The sequence below is a fragment of the Pungitius pungitius genome, chromosome 1, assembly GCF_949316345.1.
Source record: "Pungitius pungitius chromosome 1, fPunPun2.1, whole genome shotgun sequence".
NCBI lineage: Eukaryota > Metazoa > Chordata > Actinopteri > Perciformes > Gasterosteidae > Pungitius > Pungitius pungitius.
Window position 1 is genome coordinate 10672123 of NC_084900.1, and position 17598 is coordinate 10689720.

At 43.8% G+C, this 17598-nt stretch overlaps 1 protein-coding gene and 1 long non-coding RNA gene across 16 annotated transcripts in view; one reads left to right on the forward strand and one right to left on the reverse strand.

Annotated features, from left to right (window-relative positions):
• nrxn2b (neurexin 2b) overlaps positions 1 to 17598 on the forward strand; it is a 493664-nt gene that overhangs the window by 226883 nt on the left and 249183 nt on the right. For 9 of the 13 annotated variants that reach the window (XM_037480221.2, XM_037480234.2, XM_037480230.2 and 6 more), the window contains 3 exons: positions 594 to 977; positions 2572 to 2775; positions 5663 to 5689. In XM_037480221.2, coding sequence (XP_037336118.2) covers positions 594 to 977; positions 2572 to 2775; positions 5663 to 5689 — 615 coding nt within the window. The remainder of the gene's footprint in view (positions 1 to 593; positions 978 to 2571; positions 2776 to 5662; positions 5690 to 17598) is intronic. The other 4 variants (XM_037480224.2, XM_037480233.2, XM_037480229.2 and 1 more) reach the window with 1 other exon arrangement.
• LOC134127280 (uncharacterized) overlaps positions 1 to 17598 on the reverse strand; it is a 181230-nt gene that overhangs the window by 98184 nt on the left and 65448 nt on the right. For 2 of the 3 annotated variants that reach the window (XR_009956007.1, XR_009956006.1), the window contains exon 1: positions 1418 to 1427. The exons of the other annotated variant lie outside the window; for it this stretch is intronic. This is a non-coding gene — a long non-coding RNA (uncharacterized LOC134127280). Of the gene's footprint in view, positions 1 to 1417; positions 1428 to 17598 lie in introns of those variants that run through there. 3 annotated transcript variants of the gene reach the window in all.

Sequence of the window (17598 nt, forward strand, 5' to 3'; positions counted from 1 at the left end):
ACACGCGGTTCTGTATCTGCATCTGAATGTGGGCAACAAACAGGGACATCTGCATGCTTCAGTGTCTGGTGTCTGATGAGTAATCTGTAGGTGGACAAGCACCTTGGACATTATATCTTATCCCTAATAGCATCTTATAATGACTAAGGGTGTGAATGATTGTGTGTGTGCGCGCGAGCATGCATGTGATCTCACTGCTGCTCCTGCTGTAATTGGCTTTTAATAGAAAATTAAGACCGAGTCGTTAATCACAGAAAGATAGAAGGCCTTTTGTCTCACCTACTCCCTGCTGCATTATGCTTCCCTTCTCCTCCATTTAGCCTATTACAGGCACATTAGACACACACACACACACTTTACTGATATATTCTCTTCCTGTCACTATGTCCCTGTGTCTGTGCTTTATGTCCCTAAATGATCCACAAACTGCTCCTCCCACACTCATGCATTTGCCCACTCACTTAGCCACTCGACCTCACTCCCATTCCCTCCCACTTATCCATACTACCCACTTTTTCTATGTCTTACTGTGTTTGACCATAGCAATTTTAATATTCAATTGACAACTGTGTCTGTGCCTATCTGCCTTTCAGGATCTATCTCAGTCAACAGCCGCAGCATGCCCTTCAGCTCCCCAGAGGGCAGTGAAATCCTGGACCTGGACAGCGACATGTACCTGGGCGGGCTACCCGAGTTCAAGTCAGACCTCATCCTGCCGCCCGAGGTTTGGACGGCGCTGCTCAACTACGGATACGTGGGCTGCGTGCGCGACCTCTTTATCGACGGCAAGAGCCGCGATGTCCGCCGCCTGGCCGAGATCCAAAGTGCGTTCGGCGTCAGCAGTTTCTGCACCCGCGAGCTGCAGAAGAGGTGCAGCAGCGCTCCCTGTGGCAACGCAGGTCTGTGCAAAGAGGGCTGGAACCGCTACATATGCGACTGCATCGGCACCGGATACCTGGGAGCCAACTGTGAGATAGGTAAGGGCGGGTAGGGGCTGGTTAAGGGAAAGGTGGTTTATGGGTGGAGGGACTTTGACGGTCTCGAAGTCATCATACTTTATTGAAAACATGGGCACATCTAGTTTGCACACACAGTACACAGCTGAGTTGTACACAATCCTGCACCAATATTGACTCAAATAGCTGTGTGTAGCTGCAAATGACATATTGAAATATGAATTCCTGTTGGATTTGTCATTCAACAAGTCAAAATCAAGGCTTCAATCTTTCTGACGGGAAAAACCTAACTTCTTATATTTAAGCTATGGCTCCATATAGATGAAACAATGCAAGGTCAAATTGTTCATGTTGTACAATGTCTACACGTGTAAACCCCAGTGAGTACAACAGAATCCGGAGAAAACAAGTGCACAATGCGCTTTTCAACAGTGGGCTCCCTCGTTTTTCACTTAACCAACCAGCGCTATACAGTGAATGTAAGAACTCCGCAGGGACACATCTGAACAGGGGTTGGGGGGCTTGTTGGTGGCCGCTGGCTGGAAGAGGGTGTGAGGGCTGAAGCGCTCATAGGCTGGTACCAGTGTGATAGGCTGGTACCAGTGTGATAGAGCAGCAAGGCCTACCGTCAGCATCTGTGTCGGTCACGCAAATCCAGGTGGCGCCAAAGCCGCAGCGAGGGTAGGTGAGCTACTCAAACAGCACCACGTCTGATTCATTCCAATTAGCTCCAGGCGCCTCGCTCGGGGGAATGAACCATGACAGGCTGGGATTTTGAGGGACAAGGAGGGTAATGAGGGACGGAGAGATTGGATTCAAATCAGGACAGTGGAGGTAGAGAATGAAACGTCTTTATTTTGAAGGGTGATTTATTTTTTTTGTATCTGGGTACACTGGGTGGCAGGTGGGCTTTCAGTGGTGCTCTTTTGCCATCTGGTGGAGCTCTGCGTTACTGCAGGCATGTGACACTGGGACTATACTAATAACCAGCTGCATATTTCTCCATGTCAACAGACAGCACGCATATATTAACAGAGTATAGGGAAAATCAATGATATTGGCCAGAGGACAAGACTGTGGAGAAATTACATGATGCAAAGACACTTAAAACTAAAACCGTCCTGGTGTTTTGAGCCAGTTTTAAGAGAATAATTCATAATTGTATGTACCTTTTTATGTGCTTAAGGTATGTCAGATATGTGTTGGTGTGTCTGCAAATTAATGTTGTTCCCTTTTTAAGTATCAGTGCTCTTACTCACAGCCGAGGTTTGCATGCTCCTTCTCCAACACCTAGATGTTTCTTTTAGCCTGTGACGGTGACTCATACGGGCCTATGATGACGCATATCAACCCACACTGCAACACAAGAGCAGTACTCCGGAAAGTCTTCACAGCATCAGTATCAATTTGTCCTTCGATGTCACTGCTTTTGGTGGTAGATCATTTATCATTAAATAACCAAGACATATTCCCGGACACTTGGAGGTGTAATTACAAAAGCGGAAAAGGAGACCCATCAAGAATGATTTCCATAAGTGTCCTTGTACCTCTGGTGTGTAATGCCTAACCCGCTGCTCACAGTCTGTCCTACGTCGTCTGCCTGACCCCCATCCAGAGGCCACTGTGTTGAGTTATGACGGCAGCATGTACCTGAAGATCATCGTGCCGGTCACCATGCACACGGAGGCCGAGGACGTGGCCCTGCGCTTCATGTCCCAGCGGGCGTACGGCCTGCTCATGGCCACCACCTCCAAGGAGTCGGCAGACACGCTGCGCCTGGAGCTGGACGGAGGCCGCGTCAAGCTCACCGTGAACCTCGGTAGGCCCCCGTGACCCCTGGTGGCTGTCGGTGCATACCTCTCCCCTACGATCCTCTGTTTTCTCATCTTCCCTTTGTGCTTTAGCATCGTGTGCTGTTGAACTTTCAAGGATGTTTTGACACTTTGAGTTTCACTCCGTTGATATGTTTTCTATTGACAGATTTTTGCGTGGGGAAAAGTTTCTAAATATGTCCCTCAGTTACTTTAGACCATTTTGAATGAAAGAGCACACCTGATTTAATAAAAACATTGGTTGAGCAAGCTTATAAGTATCTCATGTCCATCACTGCCCTTTTGGTTTAATTCAGAAATGCGAATATTATATATATTTTGGTTATTTATTTGCTGAGGTACAAATATAGAAACTTCTCCTTTATTGAACACGGGAATTGGACTAAGTACGAATGTAACGGAGTCCCACCCTGTATTTGTCCTCCATATGATTCGAGCCCTTGTCCCACCACATCCCATCTACTTTTCACCCACTTACTTGAGTTACCTTTGAAGTGGCAAACTGGGTTTAAAAGCTCCATCTCTAAAAGTATATCCTCGGCTCATGGGCCTTGCACAACTAACAAGCCTCTCTCCAGAAGCATAAAGGTGCCCCTCCCCCTTGTGGCTCCGCGCTATTCCAGAGGGGAGAGGAGAGAAGACCCCTCATCATGAGTAATTACAGAGAAATAGGGGGTGTAAAGCGGTCCGGGAGTAGACATTGCTGGGAGAAGGTCAGTGAAATGGAAGAGTAGGGCTTGTAAGATGGCCAGTACATCCCACTAACATCAGGGTGCAGGAATCCAGACCTTTTGACTTATTTCAATTTCACTGCAAATATGACCAGTGCTCTGGAAAGGATGGCTTTCACCGCCCAGTCTAAGGACACCTTCAGTCTGAAAACCAGGAGGAGGAGCATGACATAGAAGCATCTCAGCCACTATAGAAACAGGAAGGGGGGGAGGGGGGTTGCTCTCTCTCTCTCTCTTTTTCTTCTACTTTATTTTCACTCACTTTTCTTCCTCCACCTCTCTCTCTCTCTCTCTCTCTCATTTCCCATCAACACCCCACCTCGCCAAGACTTAGAAGGTGGAACTTTTCATCCCTTCAACGGCCTTTATGTCTGCGGCCCTTGGATCAAACAGTCAGAGTGACCGGCTCACAGCTGTGCTTGCACACGTATTTGTCCTTGCTGTCCACAGTTTGACCTCAGCTCAACCACACCAGCTATATTTCTTTATCCTCATTGCTTCGCACAGTGAGCTTTGACCCACCATCCCACGCCTGTGGCCTCGACGGGGCTCAGACGCCACCTGGAAGGAGTGTATAGACGCTGAGCCGCTGCTCAGGATTTCCTCTGCTCTCGTGCAAGGGGATTAATTAGCAGTTAAAGTATAAAACATCCACATGGAATCCTTGGTATCTTTCAAAGCGTTAATCCCTGCCTATTTAATCCCGTCGGGCACAATAAAGGCCGATTGGATTGATAATTAAATTCCTGCTGATTAGTCACTCTGAAACGCTATAATTTGACAGAATTAGCCCAAATGATATTTATTAGTCAGAGATGATAGTGATAACAAGTGTTCCAGCTGTCCATCACAGCCAACATTTTCTTTTATTGATTATCAATAAATAAAATGTACCTTTTCATATCCGGCAGGGACAACTATTACATTTTTCAAATGGATTGCAGAGATATGGATTCTATTCAGAAAACATTGCGGCATAGCCCCAGTAATGGCCCTTAGCTGCATTTCCCCCACCTCTCTACATTGTGACGCTGGTCCCTGGCTGTTTGTGTCCACTATTCTGTAGCGGTTGACAGCTCGAGACCACAACCCAACCACGCTGCCGCATGCACACACAGCTTACAGCAACCCCAACGGATTAGTTTTAGGATATCCAAAGGTAAATACTGATTTGATACTTGAGCATCACTGCAGTCCCTGTTTCTTAACCCCCTTATCCCAAGGGTGGGGGTCAAAAGTCAGGGTAAGCAACAAAAGCTGATGATGATTGACACTTCAACCTGGGTCTTCCAGTTGAAGGGAGAAGCTCTTTACCCGACACTCCACTGCCCCGACAACACATCTTCTATAGTCAGCAAATAGTATGGCGTAGGGTCTTATTTCTTGCGGTGTGTGTGTGTGTGCACTAGGCGTGAGGTGGCTGGGATGTGCAGATCACCCTTTCTTGTCATTTACAATGTTGGGTTTCTCAACCCCAAAGTGCTGCAGAAGGCAAGCAAATCTCACATTTCTGGGTAATGGGGCCCAACGCTAAAGGTGCTAGACACTGCCTCTGCTCTAGTGAGGAAGAAGAGTAGGAGGAGCCCTGGTCAAGAAAGCAAACAGTTATCAGACAATCACATTCTAGTCCAAAACCTTCTATGCAGGTAAAATGATTCTGCTCTATCTGACTTGTTTAATGAGGTTAATCATATCATCAGGAAAATGATTATTATTACATTATTATGTCCAAAGTATATCATGCTTCATATTGTTAGGATTGTTAGGAACAGAAATGGCATTAAACCCCGATAAAAGCTTTGCCAGACGGAAGGTTACATCTTTGATCATATAGAACCTGATAATTCCAACTAAGTCTGTAATCACGTAGATAGAGTATTGCCTTCTGCTGTGCTGCGGGGAATACCGGGTGGAAGGAGGGATGGGTGAAGGAATTGATGGAGGAAAAGGGTGATCCTGACTCAGAGCCTGTCCCCGGATGGTGGCCCCAGAGCAATGCTTGGTTGTCTGCAGAATGTACCTTGAAGGATGTAAAATGTATTTTTTTCTCTCTCTTTTATCCTCTTTCTATCTCTTTCTTGCTCTTTTTTTTATTGTTTATTTTTTTATTTGATCTCACCATTTCCGCTCTCTTTTCCGCCAGATTGTATCAGGATAGACTGTAACCTCAGTAAGTGGTTCTATCCATTTTTCCGACTAAAGTGTAATGTCTATCTCATCTTGATTCTGTGCAGTGGCCCTTTTCTGCTTTCGTCTGAAATGATGAGTGACACCTCTCTCATTACCCACGTCACTCTTCCATTTTATGAATGTTATTCCATGAAGCATATTCTTTTTTTCTTATTGCCATCTGTCTTTTTTGTCTTTCTTACTGCCTCATTTGTATGTTTTCCCTCCACCCGTTTTCCAAATACATGATTTAAGTCATATTTTTTTCTTTTCTCAATAAGTGCTGTCACTTTATTTTCCTTTTTCTGTCACATATTGAATTAGTTTTACTTCTATAATCATTTTCGCTTCTCATCCTGCATCTAACGCATTCAGAAAAGGGCACCTTGACACACCCCTGTTGGATGTTTCTATTTCCTATTATGTGGCGCTCCATCCTGGCTCCACTCGGCTGCACACACAGGTGTTGCTTGTTTTCTATGTGGGACAAACTGTAGTTTTGGCCCGAAAGCCTATTTTCTTATCCATTGAGAGATGGCACCACCTGGTGCAAGCCAATGTTTTTGTGCCCCATGCTGACAGCATGATAGCGCACTGTTATTTCTATCTTAAGCACTGACAATTGAGCAACTAGCCCCCAGGTAAGTGCTGCCAGCCACAGTGACAAAAATGGAGAAAACCTGATGTTTGCAACAGTGTTTGTGTCCCCGTGTATGTTCTTCAATTTGCATGGTCTCCTCGTGAAGGAGGACAACAATTACAACTTGACTTTGATTAACCCCAGCAGCTAATTAGGTAACGTAACAAAGTGGTTTGTATTTGCTTCTTTTTATGTTTGTTTACAATATTATTAATGTGTGCCTTGATTGGGTAGTGATAATGGTTCCAGCTTTTTTGGGATGTGAAACTTGTCTGTGCTTGAGCTGCGTGTGTCACGTCCCTGCACTTAAAATACACTCTAACTCTGTTTATGTCAGACTTTATGGAGTGCAATCCAAAAACTTGAAAAGCCTCCGCTGGGCATGAAGTGGTCTCGGTGTATGACGGATTAAACCACTTATTATGTGTCGAGCAACTGGCGTGACACACATTAGTAGATTCAGGTTGGACCACTAGATGGCACACAAGCACTGGGAATGTCGTTTGATCTGCCTGCAATGGGGAGGATATTTTACTTGTATTTTTTCTTCTGGAACTGACTTGTATTCCACGTTGTTGTGAATAATCCTATTTGGTTGTTGAGGTCACAACAAATTTGTATATTTTGACGTAACAAATGTTGCTTACCAAAAAGCATTTTACATGTCCCTAAAATGTCTAGTATTCATACTAAAATGGAAAGACCTTTCGCCTTTGATTTTATCCTAATTCAGCTGCTGTGTTTGAATATTTGTATTCATTGCTTCAAACACATGGCTTGCCGCACAGGGTTTAAGTGGTTTTACAAGGAACATTTTATTTAAGCATTTTATTATTTGGTTGACTGAGTGTACAGCAGTCCCCTGCCACACACACACACACACCACTTTCTGTACAGGAAGCCAAAATATGAGTTTGTGGGTGCATAAAGGGGGGAGAGACTGTGAAAGAGCAGAATAATAGAGTGGAAGCCAACAGAAAGAGCTACAGAAAACAATTTATTCAAATCCATGACATCTCGCGGTCCATTTCATCTCCAGAGACCGACAGTAACTAAAGCCAGGAGTTTGAGGAAGAAAACCAGTGTAAATGCTAAATAGTCTGTACTTATACAGCACTTTTTTAGTCTTCTGACCATTCAAAGCAATTTTCCACTACATTCACCCATTCATCCATGGCCGGCTTACACGGTGCCTCTTGCCCATCAGTAGCCAACAGGAGCAGCTATCCGCATAGTGCCGTTGGGGTTAAGTATCTTGTCCAAAGACACACTCACATGTGCCCACCCCAATGCCCGAGGGGTACCAATGCCTGGCTGCTGGCTGCTTAGTGCCAATTCCTTCCAGGATAACACTATATTTGTCACTAAATTTAAGTCGTTTTATGTGACTTTTGCTCCACAATGAAACGGCTTGTGATTTAATGTAATAGAATTTGACAACACAAATTGATACAACTTTATCCCAGATGTCTTTAATAGGGGACAAATAAAAAAAAGCAATGTCGATTGTGTCTCAACTGCCTCTCGACAGAAATAGAACTTTTCACTTTTTTGTGACCCCGGTCTCACCTTAATGCGACTGGCTGTGATAGCGAGCAGCGGCGTGGCCCTCAGCTCGTCAGGCCAAGGCGCCGGGCTGATGATATCTGGTAGGAAAGCGGCCTTTCGCCAGCCGGCAGCAGCTTCCCTGTGCGCTGGATGAGATGTATCAAGACATATGGCCTGGCATGTGGGGCGCAAGCTTTTCCGTCTGCTGATGTCGCAGCCTTTGGCCTATCTACCTGCAAGCTCTTACACCAGAGCACACTGAGGCACACGCTCACACTATGTCTGTGTAAACGACGACACGTAACAGACAACAGTTCAGCATGAATGTGTATGTTAGCAAAAACAAATCTTAACAAAAACACACTTACACCTATGAATCATTGGCATATGAATCTTTCATTTTGTTGTGTAACCTGAAAATAACAGATGCTTCCAGGCAATGAAGAGCCAAGTTATTGGCACTGTATGTCCTATATGTTACATAAACAGCATATGACTGTCGTGAAGTTCCACCCCATAGTGATACTTCACCTAGATAGGAAATGATTCAACAGCCAGGCCTCAAGGTAGATGAAAAGTAGTAAATATTAAAGGTGTCAAGGCCTATAGCTCTCAATTAGCCTTGTATTATTAATAATGGTCATGATCAACGAATCACTCTAGTCTTAATATGCGGCCCTCTCTGTCACGCCCCTCAGCTCCATTTTAAGTTGACTACGAAGTTAAATCATTATTACATATATCAACCAAGTGATTTTTGTTTCCTAAACCAATGCCATTCAGAGGCAACCCTTCACTTGTATGCATAACAGGCGTGTTCAAAATTCCAACATCAATGAGCGCACCGTTTAATGTAAAGTTAAAACTCTTCTTTGCTCTAGTACATGGGGATTGCTTAATGGTAGTAATCTGTATTCTCAGATTAGTCTCAAATGAATATAGTTTTCACCGCCCGCCCGATATGAGACCCTTAAGCTTAGATCCCCTGGAAAGGAGGTTAAACTTCTCGCGTCACACTCCGACTGGTCGTTACGCCAGAAAATAAATAAATAAATAATCACGTGAATGTCATGTAGCTGTAGTGACCACACCCAGGTGTGAACTATGAGTTATAAGGTCAGTGCACCACATGTAAGAACACCTCAGCAGTGACGTAAAACAGTCACAGCAAGGTGAGGAGGAGCCAGACATTTCTCTCCCAGAAAAGGCATAAAAAAAAACCATATGTGGTACAAAATCAATCCCAAGTGGCCAACCAAGATAGGAAAAATCCTATTGATTCTCATTTAGTAGTAACTCAATATGGTGGCATTGTTTCACCTTGTCCTCATCCTATAATTGAGTCATTTTCCAGGTAACGGTTTTCGGTTAAATTACTTAAGGCGTTTTCCTTAAGTCCAGCGGGGAAAACCACTGATAACTGCTGGCACCAGGAATGAGTGCATCTAATGCTGCTGCAGTAATGTGAGCGCCCACACAGCCAGAAGTACGCGTGCATGCCTTCACACACGCACACCTCATTTGACACATGTTGTGGGAAGGAGAATGGATCTCGTGTTTTGCCCACACAAGCGCGGCATATTTCTGCCGCTGAAGCTGTCCCCCCTACTCAAGCTTTACTGCTTCCACCTAAATTGCTGTGTTTCTGCCTCCTCCACGCGGGTTGTGCACCCTCACAGCTACTGGAATATGTTGCACTTTTCAAACATCCCCGTAGCCATCGGCATCGAACGCGCTGCCGGTCCCGTGGTCATTTTGTCTTTTAACGGTTGCTTTGTTCCGGTTCAGAAGGTTATTGCTGCCCCCCCCCCCCCCCCCCCCCACCATGCTAGTTATTGCTCGTCTGCAAGCAGATGGCTCACCTACATTCTCGAATATTGAATTTGAATGAGTTTTCAATCGCTCACTTAAATCATGAGTCATCGCATCCTTTTTTAGCCAAAAAGATGTCAGAGAAGCATTTGCTATTGGCACTAAAATTCAGCGCGCGCAACATGCTACGGTTTCTGGAGTCAGAGCATCTATTGGAATTACACTGTATGAAATGTATTTTGGAGATGCTTGGATTGGGATTCGATTTGTAAAGGCAATTTAATGCTCCAATGGAGGATAGCCCTTATTTCTTTAATGTTCATTTCATCCTCCAAAACCCCAGGCCAAATGTGATTTAATGAGACAATAAGAGGAATGTGTTATTAACATAATGCTTTAGATCAGTGCACCCGCCGAGATGGCTACGTCATATGATATAAATAGATTTAGGTTATAAGCAATCATCTTTGTCAGCGATGGAAAACAATGAATTACACCCGTCCCAGTAATTAACACGTAAAAATGAATTAACAGTTTGCGTGTTACTAGGTTAAAGTTAAGCACCAGTGGGAACGAGTATGCTATAGAACCTCACTGGATACAACTATCCAACCTCCCTGCCATTTAATTTAATTTCAGGTTTTGCTGCTCTCTGCATGTTTTAATGACTATAAGCCTCTTAACATTTTGAACAGAAACCACCTATTAAAGATGTCCTTTGAAGCCTGTATGAAATATACAATCAGAAACTATTCTTAACTATAGCTGGAATGAAATGTGTGATGGGATCGGTGTTTATGTCCGTGTATGGAAACATCCGTGTGTGATCATTTGTAATATGTACTTTTATCTTTAGCTCTCTCCCTGTACGCTTGTGTTAATGTGCTGGTAAAGGTTTCTACCAACTAACGTTGGAATCTGTCACAAATACTAGAATGACGTTTAGCTTGAAATACAGTATACAGTCTTGGTTGAGAAACATCAAAGGGATGGTTTGGATGTTTTTAAGTGGTGGTGGTGGTGGTGGTATGGGGTGTATTTACAGTAGCTGGGCCAGAATGATGCATTAATGTGAGCTGGGGAAGCAACCACTTGTATTGTCAGAAACCTACAAACAAATATTTATCCGTTTTTCAGATCATCTGAAATGGCAAACTGTCGAACTAGTCTCTCTTTTGTTAGGGGTATCTATGCAGATTACCACATATGTGATACAATAATGCGTAATTTACATTATTAACTTTATTATATTTCAGAGAACTTATGATACGTGAAAATAATTGCCCTGGATGGATGGAATTAATCCCCTGGGGAAGTTGAAGGTTGAGTTCAATGAGTTACATCTTTGACCTTTGACTTTGACCTTTGACACTTGAAACTAACAACTTTTAAAATATGATTTAAGATTGAAGTCATCAGTTAAATTAAAGAACTTCACCCAGACCAAGGTTTTTTTTATCTTTTTTGAAAAGATCCATTTGTTTCAGGACATATAATACATTGTCAAAATGTATTTGCCTGTGGGACAACACAACTTAAGAATGGATTTAAAACTCTAATTTTAACACACTACACAGTTGCACAGCCTGCATTATATTGTATGTTTTTATAATTAAAACATAGTGTAGTCATTTTAACTCCTATTCCCTTTGTCACGGTGCAAGTGTCTCTTTGTCACAGTAGAATTGGTTTTAGTCTTCAAATATGAAAACAAATGTTTACTGCGTTTACCTTTTTGTTGTATGTGAGAGGCTGACCGATAAACAAAGAGTGCCAGGGATGCCACTGTGCTTTATGTGTAATAGTGTCTCCATGTACTTCCTCTGGTCGCCCTCCTCTCTGTGCACCAGAGCCCCCCCGAGGCAATCTGCTCTCTGACCGACCGGTGTGAGGAGATTGCCTTGCTGCCCTTCTTGTCTAATAAGAGCTGTCCACACCAATGTTCCACTGCCTACTTGTTCTTTGGGCACAATTTCAATTATTAAACTTGGAGAAGGTAGACAATTCTCTTTTTTTTACCTGGGACCTGGTGGTGCACTGTGAACCAGCATGTTTGAGGAGGCGAGGGGGTCCACTGAACAGCTTTTGGAGCATGTTGGGCGTAGGGTGTCCGGCTCGTCTCATTGGATGCCCTCTGGAGTAGATTGCATATTCTGTCTCTCAGGGCCTCTTGGCAGCTTGGTAGTTGAAGTCGTCTTCAGTAACAAGTTATTGACCGTACTGTAATGCGGATTGAGATATTTAACTATTGGCATACTTAACCTCCATTATCGTAAATGCACTTCTGGTGGCCTGGTGAGACCAATAAACAGTAATGATAACTGTATCCAGAATTAAAAACAAAAAGTGGTTTATCAGTGTTGAAGTTCGGAGAAATCAGTCTCACTTAGTCTCCGTCCATCTTCAAACCGCTTATCCTGTACTGAGGGTTGCGGGGGGGCTGGAGTCTATCCCAGCCAACTTCGGGCGAGAGACGGGCTACACCCTGGATCGGTCACCAGCCAATCGTAGGCAACACAGAGACAAACAACCATTCACACTCACATCCATACACCTACGGGCAATTTAGAGTTCCCAATTAACCTAATTCCCAGCGCATTTCTTTGGACTGTGGAAGGAAGCCGGAGTACCCGGAGAGAACCCACGCAGAACATGCAGACTCCACACAGAAAGGCCACTGGATGAAGTTGAACCCAGGACCTTCTTGCTGTGAGGCGACAGTGTTAACCACCATACCACCGTGCCGCATCTCACTTAGAATATTTTCTCAAAATAGGAGCAGTTGTTCATGAAGTTATTGTGGATCTTAAAAGGCGTTTCAGTGCCACAGATTATATGTTGTTTTTCTCGAAAACTTCTGCTGCTTAAAGGACTTTAGCACTTTAATAGAAAGTAGCACAGATTCTCTGTAGTAGATCAACAAATGAGATCAATAAAGGTTAGGTGCGAGGGGAACCTGCAGCTTAGTTGTTCACAAATACATTTGCTGTGTTGTACACAGCATTGTGAAGATCCTTTTACTCCAATAGAAAAGTTTTTCTAAAATCCACATGGTTCAAGCTCCCTGTGCATCTTTTTTTACAGAAGTAACAAAACAGAGATGTCAAAATCGATCACACCGTATCTCAATACCTGCACGGAAGCCCAGACGTGTGTTTTTTTAGGTCTTTGAATGTGTGTTTCTTACTGGCATGGCCTCCGTCCTTGATCAGTCTGCCTTCCTACAGGTTACATGTGCACTCATTACAGACCCTCTAATTGGAATTAGAGGACCGCCAGCAGCCTGAAGCTGTCCCAACCCATCCTGCCTTGCAGGACTGACGGCTATCTCATGGGACCATACTGCCCTGCCACAGCATGGTAGAAAATGCATTTAAAATCATAAATCAGAACCCCCCCAGGGATCTTTTATTGTTTTTGTAAAGCATGAGGGAGAAAGATAGAAAAAAAAGCAACGAGGACGATGCCCAAAGATAAGAAGCAGAGGATGGAAGGCGAGCAGGAAAAGGGGAAAGGATGATGATTGCAGATGCCTTGTATTTAAGCTCCGAAGGGAGCTCTAAAATTCTAGAAGGGACGGGTAAAATGAATGATTCATTCCCTGCACCTCAAAACCAGTCCTCTCCACATCTTACTGACTCAAATATGTCATCCTGAAGTGGCCGTTGAAATTCTAGAAGCTATCTGTGGAGGTTATCTTGTCACGGATTGTAAAGCACCAGCGCATCGCCTCATCCTTGTAGCGGGGGGGAAGAGAAAGTGTGTGGCCCCTGATAGCAAGCAGTGAATACCAATGTGAGCTTTTGAGAGAGGAAAGTACACACTTTCGTGTGCACGTCACACACACACACAGCTAAAGGCTGCTTTATCTCTGTAATTGGCCCGGCCCCCCTCAGAGCGGCAGAGATACTTCTATTCCTTCTATTCGACGCTTCCCTCTCCTTCAGAACCACACACACTGTTTAATGCTCTAACACACACTTGCCCCCCCCCCCCCCCCCCCTTTGTCTCTGTCGTCCCTGTTTGCCCCATATGGAAGATAAATTGGGTGTCTCTGCCCTTTCAGGGGCTTTTATTTACTGTTGTGTCAGAATGAGACAGTGTCCTCAGTCCTCAACTGACTGCCAACCCCAGCCCACACACACACACACACACACACACCTACACATACACATACACACCTACATGTACAAACACCCTTAATGCTTTCATTTCACTCCAATGCACCTTAAAAAAACCTCTCTCTGCCCTGCAATGAGAAATGTATCTTGTTCAGCAAAGGGAAGGAGGCAAGATACTTTACAGAGGGCAGTGCCTGATGGATTAAGGGTGGAGTAATGTAGGTGGGAATGGTGTAACGGGAGAAATGAGCCAAACGAAGGAAAAGGAGCAGTAGACAGAGGGTCTTGATGGAGATCTTCTTGCGTTTCTGTCAGCCTTATCCGCTCATGTCTTTCGTATCCATCACGACATTACTGCAGTTAGCCGATGACTGTCATTTAGATGACACATGTGCAGGCAGGCATGTAGCCACAGACACACACACACACACACACACACAAAGCTTTTCATTAGATCTGCAGTGATAGGCCTCCGCTGCTTTTGAGATAGAGAATATGATATCTTAAGATAGCAGCCAAATAGCATTATTTTCAAAAGAGGTCTTATCCTGATAACTCTGAAGAGTAGAGTAATCCTGTCACTTGCCATGGAAACCATATTAACGTCTTCAGCCTTATGTAACCGTTGCTGCTTTAAGCCCGTAAGGGTCACTCCGTCGAGTACAGCCTCATAAAGCGCACTGTAGAAAAGTAACTCCTACTTCCATTTCTGTGTGTGTGTGTGTGTGTGTGTGTGTGTGTGTGTGTGTGTGTGTGTGTGTGTGTGTGTGTGTGTGTGTGTGTGTGTGTGTGTGTGTGTGTGTGTGTGTAATAACCATTAGTTGAATGAAGCCTGCAGTGAGTGACTGAGTCTAACAAGAATAAATATAACTCCATCCAAACACAGACACACACACATATGGTATAGACCAAAGCATGCTTTCCAATTGGCCTGATTTGAAACTCCAGATCCTTAAAGTCAGTGAAGGCAGTTGACAGAGCAATGAATCCAGAATCCTAAAATGCAACCTGGGTTTCTGAGTATGGCTTCATTCGTTTAGTAACTTCTTTGAGTGGTTAAGGCAAATTATTATAATTATAATTATTAAGCGATTCATGAGATCAGTTTTATAATAACTCAATTGTGCATTGCATTACCTTATGCTAAAAAAAACATGTTTTATCTTTGTTTACATCCTTCTAAATTTGCCTTCATTTTCTTGCTGGTCCATTTCAGCCAACTGTATTTTTATTTTTGCCCTTTTACACATTTGAGCTAATAGCATACAAGTGTAGGCAAGTTGTTTATTAAGATTATTTATTTCCCAACTGAGAAACATGCGGTGGCGTCTTTCACAACATGACTTCCCCTAATTTGTATCTAATATTCCCAATTATTTTAGACCAAGACAAGCCGAGTAAGCAAATAGATTAAAATAACCTACAGACCTCAATTCTGACTCACATTTCAGACAACAGTTGCGAGCCTTTACTTCATTTCTACTAAGCAAGCAGACCTGTTCAGAAGGACCTGTTTTAAAGCAAATAAACTATCTTTTTGCCAAGCCTGCTGAAAGCTTTTGTGAATAGATTAGTCTTTAAAGTATCCCATATGGCAAGAAGACTCCTCCCCCTCAAACCAAAAAATGCATGAGTGCGAGGAGTTTATTAAGAATGATTAATGCAGGTATGTAGTGATATTTTTATAATGTGCTCACTGTAAAGAGATGTAATGTAGCTGTTTCACAAGTTAACATAATGTTATTGTCCAACATTGTTACTGATATTGGTAAAGTCCTAGTTCACTATTCAGATCCATGATTTATTTAGCAGAGTATGCAGACGATGGTGACAAAATGTTATAGAATATAATATCATATTATCTGGCTACTTAAATGTAATTGAAGTCTCTCTCAGTATCCCACTGCTATATGTGCTGAATGGAATCTTGTTTGCATCCAGTTGGAATGTATAGAATCATCTAAAGAGCCCACCGCTTCACAAATAATTCCCATAGCTTGATAGAGGGAGGAATTCGTTGAACCGTCAGAAAACATGGTACTTGATGACTATGCTATTCATTGTCAAATGGTCTTCCTATAACAACTGAATAAATATATTTTTATGAATTTGTTGGGAAGGCAGCTGTGACCCCCCCCCCCATCTCCCCTCCGCCTGTCCAATAAGAGTTGCTTTGATTTTTATTAACTTTTCAATCGGTGTCTTCAATCTTGCATGAACATCTCTCGTGAACGTGGTTAGCGTATGAGAGGGCTGGCAGAGATGGCTTCGCTGTGCATGAGTTGAGGCCCCGCTGTCCAGACACCAGTCGGCTGGAGTAATCAAGTGTGAAGGTTGCGAGGAGCAAAGAGCCATTAACCTACCAAATGCAGAACCGTTTGCAGAGGACATGCGAGGGTGTGTGTGTGTTTGGGTTTGTCAGAGGGGGAATGAGGGGAAATGCCAAATCTGGTGAGTGCAGGGTATGATTATGTGTGCGTGGGCGTGTGCAGCGACATCCAAGTGTGTGCCATGGTGCCGTGTGTGTGCACTTCCAGGCTTTTTCACAATTACACTCGGCCGTTTGTATCTATTTGTTTGGATTTGTGGTGAAATCTTCCTGCACGTCCTGCCTATCTAATATTACCCTATCAAACGGTTCTCCCATATGGCCGTACAGTGTGGCTGTGCTTGGCATGCCCAGGCCCTGCGACCGCCTGTTTGACATGGCCCTGTCAGCTGGTGTGATGCTATGCCATGCTGAACCGGCCCATCTGCTCAGGCCCGGCTGACGCAAGGGGGGGCTCATTGGAGGCAGGGATGAGGGAAAGGGGTTATCCGCGGCTTCCGATATTTCTCCTCAACTACAGCCCCCTGATCGGTCCACGACATAAAAAAAAGAGTGTGATGGAGTGTGAGGGTGTGTTTGTTTTTTAGTGCAGAGGTGACTCTGCGAGTAGATGCACTTATGACGAGTGGATAAGCTGTCCACCTTCCGAGCTCCAGAGTAGTTCCCCTGCGTGAAAACTAAGTCAAAGTAGTCTTAAAAAGAGTGCAACTGCAATACTCCTATTTTTTGGCATATTATAACGATTTTTATCTATGCAGTTTTCCACTACATGTAGATGTGTTCCACCTAGCGATCGCCAAATGGATGTCATAGTTTACTCACCTACTGATTTCTGGTTACATCACAGCATAGAGGTGTACGCATTGTGGGTGGAAAGCTGTAGGATTGAGGTTGTGTTTGATAATGTTTGTGTGGGTTCTGTGAGTGGGTTTGCGAGTGTGCATGTGCGACGAAGGCCCAATCTGGTAGCTAACGCACAAATACCGGAAGATTGCCTTTTTTTCGCATTGATGCAATGCATTGCTCTTTAGGTTCATTTTATGCACCAACAGTTCAAATTCCAATGACATTGAAATGTATTAGGTAAGGTCAGGTACTCATTGTAATTGGGGGATCTTGGGATTTTAGTTTCAAACCCTTTATATCCTGCATTGTGGTGAATTTCAAATTTATGTTGGAAATGCCTGTAAAAGAAAAATTCAGGCTGTAGGTAGGAAAGTGAAAACGTAACCTCAAGTGGGATCGTGAGGAAGTGAACCCTCCATGGAAATTACCTTTGATCTAAGCTATTCATGCTAAATTATTTGGAAACCTGAGGTGACTAATATAGGCCCTCGGAGAAGAGGCTCAGACACATCCCCACACATAAATGTAACAATTAATTTACCGCTGTGGAAGAACACCTCCAAGTCAATACAGATGTGCGAGTATAGGAAATCTTGGGTTGGGTCCAGGTTAAC